We start from the raw sequence: 13,236 nt of genomic DNA on the forward strand, positions 1-13,236 counted from the left end.
CATATATTAAAAAATCCAATGCCAACCAGAAACCAAAATAAAGGCTACTACACAGTATATATACACATAAATATGTGTGTGTATATCTGTGTGTGTGTGTGTATGCATTTATATGTCTATACACTGTTACCTGTTTTAGTCTCGCTTTTATTTTAATTGGGAATAAATGACTTGCAGATTGGTTTAGCCTATCAACTTACCTACTTATCATTCAAAGTCATAGTTTCATCTAGAACCACTGTGAGATGTTTTCAGGTGCTCACAGTTGCAATTACTTTCTTTTGCCTCAGATAACACATTGCACACTCTGTCTTTCGGTTTAGACTGCTAGGTCGGATTGTCACAGATGTATCATCAATAACTAGTACAATGTTGGCACATGGTCTTTATGTTCATCAATATCTGCTGAATGAAAGATAAGCCCTGCGTATGCTTTGTCCATACTGGACTATCTGCCTTGGAGGGTGCTGGACACATCATCATCATTGTTGTGTTTCCCACTCACCCTGCACATACAGAATATTTCACAAATGCCTGGGGAAAAGAAAATTCATTGGCCTTTGTTCTATAAACTTATATAAAATACCATTATTTATATAAGAATGGTATACTTATATACTTATGAATATAAAATGTTATAGATTTATTCCCAAATTAAGAATTTGCTTCTTCTCTCTCCTTTGGTTAAACAACATTCATTACCTAAACTCTCCCCTTGATGTTGAAAATAAAAACAGCTTATATAACTTAACAGTTTACAATGGACTCTGACATCTTTTATAGCCTGTAATCATCACAACAGCCTGCGAGGAAGTCTGGGTCAGGGTTAAGAATACTGACTCAGAGCAGGAACCTGAAGTCAAGATGGTTAACTAACTTGCCCCAGGTTAGAGAACTAGTGTGTGATGTTGCTATAACTAGAACTTAATTTCTCTCCAAATCTGTGGGGCTTTTAAAGTTCTGTTTCCTAAATGTAAAATTTAAAAGGTGAGCTCTCATGATAATGCTTCAACAACATTCTTCAGGAAAATCACTCAGCAGCTTTCTCTCCCTCTCCCATACTATTTATTCAGAACCACCACATTTTAAGGAGACCCCGGTCATGAAGCCTGGGTGAAGATAAAATTCTCACATTTCCAATGAAGAAAAATCAGAAGAAACCAGGTGCATGAGTGCTCTTTCTTTCCTTGTAGGAAAGTCCAGAATTGACCTAGCTTGTTTCTCTTTCCCTACAACTCTTCTTTCCTATCCCTTCTTCCATTTGCTCTCATTCCTTATGTCAGTCCCAGCCTTGGTGTTCCCTCTCACCTCAATCCACAAAATCACATTTATCTTAACAAATGCTCTACTCCTGGGATTAAACATTGACTTAGTGGCTCAGCTTTCCTGATTGGGTTTCTGTGCCCTGACCCAGACCCTGACACACGATGGGCATGGAGTAAACATCTGCTCAGGAACAAAAGATGAAATGGCTGCGCACATCTTCTCCGGTTGACAGGCTCTTTATTAGGTGTATCCATCAACCATCATGCAATTACATCATGAACAAGAGCACTGGATTCGCCAGTTTCACCCCTTACAGCAGCACTGCCCAGGGAAAGCTTTCTAGGATGACGCATATTTCTAGACCTGTCCTGACCAATATGGGATCCATCAATCATATGCGGCAATCAAGTACTTGAAATGTGGCTAGTGAGACTAGAAGCTGAACTTCTATTTATTTATTTTTTAAAGATTTAATTAATTTATTTATTTTAGAGAGTGAGAGAGCGCTAGCACTAGTTGGGGGTGAAGCACAGGGGGAGGGAAATGTGGGGGAACGAATCTCAAGCAGACTCCTTGCCGAGCTTGGAGCTCAACACGGGGCTTGATATCTCACCACCCTGAGATCATGACCTGAGCGGAAACCACGAGTCAGACACTCAACCGACTGAGCCACCCAGGGGCACTTAGTAGCTGAACTTTTAAATTTTATTTCATTTCAATTAACTTAAATTTAAATAGCCACATGTTGCTAGTGGCTACCTTACTGATTAATGCAGATCTATATCATTTCATTCTGAAATCTGGTTATATTATCCAAAGAGAATTCACATGACAGAAATGATTGGGTTTGTAATTGTTGGGCCATAGGCACTAAATATATCACTCATTTACAAATGCATATAGTAACTCTGAAAGGAGACAGGTTTCTGGAACCACAGAGACTAGAGTTGGTTTTTTACTAGTAGCTCATTCTCAGGGTAACTCTGACCTTACTTTTTCCTCTCTGCAATGGTTTTCTAGAGGTTACACTGAAGGCATTTGTTTATGACTAAGGAGTCATTTGCATGTAATTTTGAAAAATAAATTATCTAATTCAGAAATTCTAGAATAAAAGATACTATCACCAATTCATATATGTTTATTTTGTAATCATGCTTTCTGAGATGTGAGAAAAAACCCCAAATACCCATTGTACAGTTTACTGTTTACAGTGTTTCTTATCCTAAAACAGTAGCTCTAAGTAGTTACTGAGTTTATTTACTAAAACATAAAGATAAGAGATTTAATTGATATGAAGAGGCTTTCAGAATCTAATTAACCTCCCAGCTAGTCATTAACTCTATGACCTTTAGAAATAATTGACAGGAAATTTTTTTTCCTTATAAAGAAACTTCCATCGGGTGGCTAAATTTCAGGGTAACAGAGACTACAGTAAATGCCCTTGAGACGACTGGATAATATGCAAAACAGCTATTAATAAAATGAGATATATTTCCAATAACATAATCTGTCCACCCAATCTGTTGTACACATTTGCAGCACTTGCCTAATTACAGTCCTTTCAGTGATCAAGTCTCAAGTCTTTCCTCAGAATGTTCTATGAATTATTTGACCGTGAAGATGAGGAGGAATGCATGGCCGCCACTATTCTCTGCACTCATAACACACACGCAAACCAATCACATCACACACGCCCGCTATCTGCTTTCAGAAGGACTCAAAATCTTCCTCAATACGTGTTCCAGGCAGCCACTACCAACTGACAGGCACTCACAAGGGCAGGGACCAGGAGATGCAGTGCTCAAGACACACAGGGTGACTCAACTGGGTAGTGACAGGCCTTTTACATCATACTTCCGAAGACCTAACGCACTTGCTTTCAAGAGCTAGTTTCACCAAATATCGCTTTAAAAAAAACTACTTTATGGTATGATTCTAGACCTCAGTAAAGCTACAAAGAGGAAATGTTTAAAAATGCACTTTCAAACTCCATGCTGGAGACAGCAGATGTTTGGAAAGGGAAGTTTAGGTCGTTGCTGCTCACAAAGTTTAATGCGCCACCTAGCAGCATCAGCATCACCTGGGCAACTGGTCAGAAACAGACTTCTGGCTCTGCCCCATACCAGTGGGTCCATCAGCCTTTCAGAAAGAGTCCCAGTGATTCAGACTGGACTAGAGTCATTTCACTGGAGACCTAATGATCCCTCTTGTCAGAGCCTGGCCAAAGTACCAACAGGTCACCTCTCTCTTCCCCAGGAATCAACGTATGTTGGTCTTTTACTTTCCACCATTACTATAGGTAGTTATTTCTACGTGGTGTGCTGTGCCTATTTTTTTCTTACAGAGAAACAACTTTATTCATCTCAGGTTCACTTGAAAGATTCTCACCTTTATTATTATTAGAACATATCTGACTTCAACAAGGAAAACTTGGTAAAGTTTAATTTTATTTATACTATAATGTCCATCAGTAAGTTCTTTTATATATATGTATGTATATACACATACGTATATATACACAAATATATGTGTGTGTATAAAATATTTATTGAATGTCTGCAACGTGCCATTCATTGAGATGGCCGTTGGAGTTAACGGCGATAAATAAAACACCATTATATCTTTCGGGGAAGGGAAACAGACTTACAATAATAACTTTAAAAAAAATTCAGTGGGGGAACTGAAATAATAAGTATCATTTGATTAAAAGACTTATCATCTTTTATTCCGACTCTCTAGGCAGGACTCTGGAATTGTTCCTAAAACTTCACTTTTGAATATTCCCTGGTGATATATTCAGTAACCAATCCTGAGGAAGGAAGGATGTTCTATTCTTTGATATCTGATCTGATACTTTTAAAGCCAAGCAACGCTACATTTACTGAGACACTATCAATCACTAGCCTGATTTAAATATGTTGTCCAACACCAAATTCCATATGCCATGAAATCTGTAAATATCACTTAAAAAGTGACTATTACGATCCAGGCTAAATATTTTTCCCCTTTCACTTTCAGATATGAGGGGGGAGAAAAAACCCGAACATGAGAACTTTTGTTTGTTCCAGTTCAAGACTGATCATGTAAAATAAAGTGGTGGTGATTAACCATGACAAAGAGATTACATTAGTGAGAAAAGGGCTGTATTTTGAAACCTGTTGTCTTTTCTACTATTAAATAATTTTCTGCCGAGTCTGTGTTAGTACTAATGCCCATACGCCCTTAGAGCTGTGCAGCAGCATATGAGAGGAAATTCAGTTTTATGGCCTAGTGCATATAACTTAAGTAATTTAACATGCACTTTCTTTGTTCAACAATGATGTTCCTTTTTTTTATGTTCTTAATAAATGAGATGTGAAGCAGCTTTTCATGTTTATAAAATGCATGTAAATTAAGCAAAAATCTTATTTTTAAAAAGAAACGAATCTTCAAATTCGACATACAAAAATCTACTTGGTAGCTATGACAAATACGAATACATTTTTAGGCCCATTTCTTCTCTTAGACTTTGGGGAATAAATATAAATGTGATTCATAGGGACTAGTAAAAGTCTTTTATAGATATATAAATTAAAATGAACATTACAATTTAGTAGAAATTTGCAAGACCTTGTTTTTACAAAATCATTTTTTCCCCTTTTTTTTGGAAGCCTCGACACCGAAGGTTTAAATCCTGTATGGAATATACTAATGCTTTCTTCATTTTTCAGTACTATCTACTGAAAAGCAATTATATACTTGGTTTAACAGAGGATAGAAGAGAGCTACCGAGCTACTTGCAGTAAGAACTATTTTAATTATATTTTATAGTAACCTAAGAAGAATTTTTAATGTACTTCAAGAATATTATTTCTCTAAGTTCCTTCATAAAGAAAACAACCTGCTTTTCTGAAGAAATGAAATTACTAACTATAAAGTTAAATACTGATTCATGTTGCCTCAAGTAAATTTAAAATAGTAACAAGAAAGGTCTACCCCCTTTCCGTTCACAAGCTTCACATTTTAAAAACAGCACACAGGGCTTAGCTCCTTGTCAGTCTGGACAATTTGCAAGTGCTTTCTGACCAGGTAGTAAGTTTACCGATTGACTCTGTGGTTATTGGTTTAGGGGTAAAATATGTTTTTAGTTTTACACTGAGTGTTTAGTTCCAAACTGGTGTCTCTCGTAGTGAACATTTATGCTCTGGATTCTAAAATGTCACTGTTACATGATTCTTTACTTCTGAAATGCACTCCTCAAATTTTATATTGAAGAACTAATCTTGGTGTTAATTTGAGAACCCAATTAGTTTAAATGCCTCTCTCTCTTTCTTTTTTAAGACTTTATTTATTTATTTGACAGAGACAGAGAGAGCGCAAAAGCAGGGGGAGTGGTAGGCAGAGGGAGAAGCAGGCTCCCTGCAGAGCAGGGGGAGCCCAATGTGGGGCTGGATCCCAGGGCCCTGGGATCGTGACCTGAGCCGAAGACAGTCGCTTAACCAACTGAGCCACCCAGGTGCCCCTAAATGCCTCTCTTTTCACATTTCAATCTAGACCAGCGCTGTTGCATGGAACTTTCTGTGATGATCAATGCATTTTACATCTTCCCTGTGCCATCTGGCAGTCACTAGTTGGATGTGGCTACTGAGCCCTTAAAATGTGGGTAGTGCAAACGGGGGACTGAACTGGACATCTTATCTAATTTTAATTCATTTAAATGTGAATAGTCATATAATGACTAGTGGTTAGTGTATTAGAATAGATCTGGATTTGGTTTCTTGATTGTGCTTTGATAAAAGTTGCCAAATTTTAATGAAGCTATATTGGAGCTATAAAAGCATTTTTCATACTTTAGATTTATAACATTATGCTATGTGATAATCACTCGGACATACCCTGCTATAATTGTCTCCTTCTGCTTATTTATTCTACAAATATATTCTGAGCGCCTAATATTCTCTAGGCCTCCCTCACATGAAGTTCTGGAGATATGATGGTAAACAAAATGTGCACAGTCCCTTCCCTCCAGGAGTTTAACATCTTCTGTGGAACAGGCAACTGGATAACATGGTGCTGTGGTGGAGAAAATACAGTTTTAACTCTAATATAGAAAAAAAACCCACCACAAGTTAAATAGGACAGTTCAAGGACGGCTTTCTGAAAGTATAAATTGGGACCTGCCTTGAATGGAGGATAAATAAAAGCCAAGCAAAGGCCTAGTAAGGAGTGTTAAAGACAAAACAAATCAGGTTCGGAGAAGCTGAGGAAAATCAGCATGTTTTCATGGCTCAAATATTGGATGGCAGTGGTGGGGGGAGGGAAATAGCAAAGGGGGAGGCTGGAGAGGAAGATAAAACAGGGGCCAGATCATGCATGGCCTTGTGAGCAATCTTAAGGACCAAGAGTCCTTGAGGGCTTTGTTTATGTTTGTATCTCTAGGCGTTCCAAGACACACACCACATGGTAGGAATTCAACCAATCTTTGTTCAGTGAATGCATAAAGAAATAAAAATACAATAAATAACCAAATAAGTAATGTGTTTTACTTAAGTACCTATGATGGGTATTAAGAAGGGCACCTGTTAGGATGAGCACCAGATACTGTATGTAAGTAATGAAGCACTAAATTCTACTCCTGAAACTAATATTACACTATATGTTAACAAACTGGAATTTAAATAAAAACTTGAAATGAGAAAAAAAAGAAGCCCATGGAAAGAGCCACATGCTACCTCACTGAAAAAAAAAAAGTGCCCATATGCAATATACATCTATAAAGCATGCATAAAAATAATTTTATCTCCCCCCATATATATATTTTTAAGTAGGTTCCATGCCCAGTGTGGAGCCCAATGTGAGGCCCCAGCTCACAACCCCAAGATTAAGACCTGAGCTGAGACCAAAAGTCAGATGCTCAATTGACTGAGCCACTCAGGTGCCCCTTATGTATCTATCTACATTGTATAAGTATAAAATTGGAACCTACTTAATTAGTTTAGATACAATGAAAGCTCAAGTAAAATAGACATATTTTCATATTTTTACATCTATTTCCAAATTAGATTATACAGAGTTTGTAAAAAAGTCCATTTTCATTATTTGCTGCATTTGGTTTTCAACAAAAATGACACTCCTCAATTTTCACCGAACTATGCAAAAGTACTTAGCTTATTGATAACCTCCAGGAACATCGTGAAACAATAAATTTATAAGCTATTTCCATGTCTTTTCAGTTCTAATTCAGGCCTTAATTATTACTGCACAAGGAAACATTTTGGTGGAACTGTTCTTAGAATTCTTTAAATCCAAACAAGATTCAGATGACAGAAAATAAATTTTCATGTAAATATCATCTCTTACACTCCTCTCTTCCTCTCCCCCCCAAACACATACACACACATACACACTCTTCTTGCCATTTGTGCATCTAAAAAATACCCAATCCTTTTACTGAGACAATTGTAAATCAAAGATTTCTTCTGCAGGAGTTATGTCCATCTTTTTGGTTTCCTAGGGAGCAGCAAAGGGCCCTGTGTTCTATTTCCCTTCCACATTTCGTCACTTGACTACTGGACCAGACTGGATGAGCAGCTCAACGAATCAGTGAATCACTGAAGGGTGACAGCTTCCCTCCCGGCCAGGTGCTAAGCGACATTCTCATATGGGTTTTGCGGTTAGAAAACGTGTTTGATAATGGAGGTAACCTGTCTGGGACTTCTGTCACTCCAAGGACCACCTGCAATGATCTGGTGATCAATGACTTGTTTGAATGACTTTTGTTTAATTGTTTAGCTTATGTTTTCTTTCAGTGGCTTGTATTACATTAATGAGGTTACTGCTCCTTTGCTTTCCAACTGTTCCCAAGCTGATTTTTATATACATTCTACATCCTTAACAAGAATGCCTGTCTTCTGCTGTTTCAGAATCCCTTGTACAGTGCTGACTGTAAGCTGACACTTGCTAAATCATTGTTAAGAGAAGGCTGGCCTGTAAGCATGTCCTGTGGGCCTTGCATTCTTCAGGTCATCTTGAAGTGCTCAACACCACATCTTCTTCCAGCAATACAGCCCAATATCAACTGTGAGGGTAGGAAGGCAGAGGCAGCCAGGGGTGTAGCTAAGACAGTCGGAGGAGATGAAGGGGATAGTTCCCTTAATAACATCAGAATCCCTACTGAATTTCAACTGCCTCATAAGCCAGCATGTTGAGTAAATATCCATACACTTGCCACATAGTTAAATAAAATGGACTTTCTTCAAAGGAAGCGCTTTTAATACACTAACTGGTTTTGTTTTTTTAAAGCAATGGATTAAAAATTTAACACATTTACTAAATCTGGCTTATTTATATATTGTATCTAAACAGATATTCAAGCTGCATTATAATATAATAATAAAAAAACCTATCTCAGTCTTTCTATTAAGTCTTTGTCTTTGTGCCATTGTAACAGTAGTGCTAATTATCAAGCAAAGACATGATAATTACGCAGAGCTTTTTTGCTAAAAGAAGGAATTTTTTTCAACACCCACGCGCTGCACAATTTCCTATGACCCTGTAACACTACTCTGGTGTGGCCCAGAAATTTGTATTTTGGTCTAAATGCTGGGAATCATATTATTGCTCTCTCTGTGCCAATCTTTTTTTCTTGTGAGTAAACTGTTTTTGGAGGGTTAAGGGAGAGGGGTAATGGTCCAAATGGGAAATATAAAACTAATGACCCTTCATGAAACATATTATGCTCCTCATTAAACTTACTCAGTTAAATGTATTCCATTAAATTAAAATAAATAGGATTTAAAATTTTACCCAGGAGTAGTAAACTACCTTAACTCTCAACTTTGTGTTAGATTCATTCTAAGGATGGATTCCTTAAATCCCTGATGTATCCCAGGCTCTCAGCCTCCAACACAATTTATGTCTTTTATTTATTTATTTTTAAAAAAATTTTTTTAGAGGAGTGGAGGGGCAGTGGGAGAGGGAGAATCAAGCAGGGTTCACACCCAGCACAAAGCCTGATGCGGGGCTCCATCTTACAACCTGAAATCAGGACCTGAGCTGAGATCGAGAGTCCGATGCTTAACTGACTGAGTCACCCAGGTGCCCCAACACAATTTATGTCTCAGTGCTGCAGAGGTTTTCAAACAGCGTATGCAAGAATTACTTGGGAAACTTGTTATAAATGCAGCTTTCCATAAAGATTCCTTCTTCTCCATCAAGTATTTCAAGCATAGTGATTTCAATGAGCAGCACTTTGAAAAATACTCTATGTGGGGGTGATGTAAATTTTATTAAGGTTGGGGATCCCGCTTTACTCCTTCCTCATTTATCTGTTATTACTAAAGTGGAAAAGCCAAATAGGTGAAGAATGTGTGATTCAGGTAGTTGAGCAGGACTGACTTATAACATGTTCTGTTCATCCAAAGAATCAAGCCATCCCTAGGTTTGATCGAGGAGCCCCCTTTTTGAGAGGTTCAGAACTTTCATTTACTGATATTAAATGCAAGATAATGGAGCTGCTGCTTTACTCTCTTTTAAAAGTATTGCTTTTTAAGGAATTGTGTTGCAAAGGACTTTCAAATGCAATGGCTTCATTTTTAAGATGAGGATACTTCAGCCCAAAGAAGTAGCTAACTTGTCACATAGTAAGAATGCGCAAGACAAGGTTTCAAATGCAAGCCCTCTGACTTGTAACCCAATGCTCTTCTCATAGCCTTTAAAGAAGTCTGGCTCAGATACCCATCTGTCCAAGAATATGGAAGTCTTGAGAATGTGAAATTCTCAGTCACCTTTAAATCACACAGTATATTCCTGACTAAGGCTCTAAGAAAATGAATTTTCTAGATTTTTAAGCTCCTTTTAGAGAGCGAATTTTGAAAGCCAACACATTTTTCAACTACTCTGCTATGGTTCTATTGCATTTCACATCATGTTAAGGACTGGAGCAGTTTAGGTCTAATGACAAATTCCCTGAAACTTTTGTGCTAACAGCTTTGGTAATGAGATGGAGTCTTGACTATAGAGTTGTTTTGTGTTTGGGACTTATGTTAAATGTGTGTGAGTACACATACACACAAACTCACATACACAAACACACACATTAAAGCACCTATGAGATTTGACAGTCAACAAGTTCTGTTCATATTCGTGTTTGTTTATGTATTTTCACAGTTATATGTACACATGGATAAAATATTATCTGAAATACATAGTAGTAAGTTTTATAAATGACCTTAAATTTCAAAATCAAGGCATACAATTAAAATCATGTCAATGAAAAACTAAACTGACATTTGGTAATACAAATCAGCAAGTGTTTTAAACATATACCACATTAAGTTTACTTATTCACTTTTGTTTTCTGAAATTATTTGCTTGGCCTTGTTAGGCAAAAAAAAAAAAAAAAAAGGCCATCAGCTCAATACTTAAATGATTTTATTTTATTTATTTACTAAGTTGGCTCCACACCCAGCATGGAGCACAAGGTGGGGCTTGAACTCAACAACCCTGAGATCAAGACCTGAGCTGAGATCAAGAGTCGAATGCTTAACTGACTGAGCCACCTAGCTGCCCCAGCTCAATACTTCTAAAAAACTTCCAAAAAAAGACAAAGACGTGAGAATCAGTCTTAGGCAATTATAACAGGTAAAAAGAAGATGAAAATGAGAGGTTGATTAATTTGATCAGGATTAGTGCTAGATTTTTTTCATAATATGGAACAGTCTAAAGTAATGGCAAGAATAACCTGTACTCTGGCAAATGGACTCTGCATACATACTTTTGAAAAATTTATTAATTTTCTTTTAATTCTGGGAAAGCAATCATAATCACAATCTAGGTAACCATGAGGAGATAGACAGGTGAGGGAAATAGATAGGGCCAGTCCTCATTGCACATCTTTTTTGGTTTAGTATTCACTGTTTATGAAGGGTACTATAAGGCAATAATATTTAAATAGGATACGTGCAGGAAGTGTTTAAAACTGTATGGAAATGCTACTTATGCTAATGAATCAAAAACATTTTTGAGTTTTAATGTGATGCTTATTTATTTCTGGCACAATAAAACGTTTTAAATCTAACTTTGATAAAACACCAAGCTAACATTTAGAAATTCATTTTCATCAGATTTCTGATTCCATGTATATTAACAATGCTACACTAAATGATATAATTGGGGAGAAAACATTTCTAACAGAATAATTGTCTTTACCCTTTCAGTGAGAATGCATTAGGAAGAATGAATTAGAAAGAAGAGACAAAGTGAAAAATTGAAGTATAAGGCTGGGGTGAGTTCATTTTTAAATATTTTTTTTTCTTTGACAATGCTGCAACACTAGCGTATACCTAAAAGGAGCCATCAAAAGTAAGTAAAGCCCTGTGTTGGCCACAATTCCCAAGTCAGGTTTCCTGATACGGCCGTGGGCAATGATGACTCACGTTGGAAGAGGTCAGTAGTTGACGCTGGTGCCTGATTTCTATCAAGGACCAGATACACATTGTCCCTATCACCATATCACTCTAACTCGCTTTCTGCAGGAATAGAAAGGGTGGAGTAATGCTGGGGTGATAACCAGGGGAGCACCTGTGGGGATAGAAACACCTTAGAAAAAGGAATTGCTGTGTGTGTGTGCGCGTGTGTGCGGAAAGGGGAGGCCCAACCATTACGCCGCTCTGCCAGTTGGGGTTCGCCAACCACGCATGCGCTCTCACCTCCACGATGTCTGAGTTTGTCCGGCTCTCATGCGGCTCGTTGTACTCTGTGTACTTGAGCAACACCTTGTCCATGTCGGTGCTCGCATACTGGAACAGCTTGTTGGTGCTGTTGAAGATGATCAGCGCGATCTCACAGTCACAGAGCACACTCAGCTCGTACGCCTTCTTCATCAACCCAAATTTCCTCTTTGTAAATGTCACCTGGAAAAAAAACAGGCAATTTTTTTTTTAAAGGAAAAGAAAACGCATGCTTTTTTTTTTTTTTTAAACAGTACTTCTTTTCCTTTGTGAAACAAAGTGTGTCATTGTCAGAGCCCTTGGGCACTAACACATTTGGAAAGAAAGCAAATAAATCTAAAACTAATTTCTGCTTAGAATTTGAAAAGTGTGATTTCTAGCTTGTTGCTGAATGTGAAACTGTAAATGCCAGATTTAATGTAGGGCATTTTAATGAAGGTGACCAGAGAACTATTCATGTTTTTTGAAGCAATTTAAGATTTGAGAAAATTAATTTCAGCATGGTTAACATCTTTCCCAATTACAAGTTTGGAGCTCATTTTTGACCATGTGAAGACTGGACATGACATTATGAACATAGCATTTTAGATGTGTGTTCAGAAATTCTGTGTGTGTTCAAAACTTTTTAAAAATTGTTTAGCTTAATTGTAAACACCCGAGGGGATAAAACTGTGCTTTCAGACAGTGCTGTATTATGTTTTCTAGAAATACAGCAGAAAGTTGGAAGTACTTTGGTCATAATACCGTTAGAGATCTGTTTTCAATCTTTTGTGTATCTTTCTTCCTCTCTCAGGCCAGAAACTGTATTGTTATCTTTGCCTTTTTCTTCTTTTAATCTAATCTATTACCAAGTCCCATAATTCCTTCCCTTGAAATGTTTCTCAGGTTCACACTTTCTTGTCTATTTCCCAGGCAGCTCAATCATTCCTGTCCTTATCAGTTTCCTGTCCTAGATGATCTCCCTGTCTGAAATCATTCCCTCCTCAATTCATCCCCAATCTTCAAAACTCACTCTTCACACTGCCTTTCTCCTGATGAGCCATCCACAACAGCTCTGACTTTGAATACTTCCTACCTGGCAAGGGTATCAAATGCAAATAAAAATTTCACTATTGCCAATTTCATTCCTATCTTGATTACACTGTTAACTGTAAGCCTTTATATGGCCCAGCCTTTCCCAGCAGGTGTTCCGTGGAATATCATTTCTATAAAATACTCTTTAGGACAAAAAGTTCAGTGACCCAATGCATTTGGCAAATGA

General features: G+C 37.4%; 1 protein-coding gene across 19 annotated transcripts in view; it reads right to left on the reverse strand.

Annotated features, from left to right (window-relative positions):
• Window positions 1–13,236, reverse strand: part of MEF2C (myocyte enhancer factor 2C) — a 152,957-nt gene that overhangs the window by 65,340 nt on the left and 74,381 nt on the right. For all 19 annotated transcript variants that reach the window (XM_034656480.1, XM_034656478.1, XM_011232776.3 and 16 more), the window contains one exon: window positions 11,955–12,158. In XM_034656480.1, the coding sequence (XP_034512371.1) occupies window positions 11,955–12,158 (204 nt within the window). The remainder of the gene's footprint in view (window positions 1–11,954; window positions 12,159–13,236) is intronic.

This window comes from Ailuropoda melanoleuca, chromosome 3 (genome assembly GCF_002007445.2).
Source record: "Ailuropoda melanoleuca isolate Jingjing chromosome 3, ASM200744v2, whole genome shotgun sequence".
NCBI lineage: Eukaryota > Metazoa > Chordata > Mammalia > Carnivora > Ursidae > Ailuropoda > Ailuropoda melanoleuca.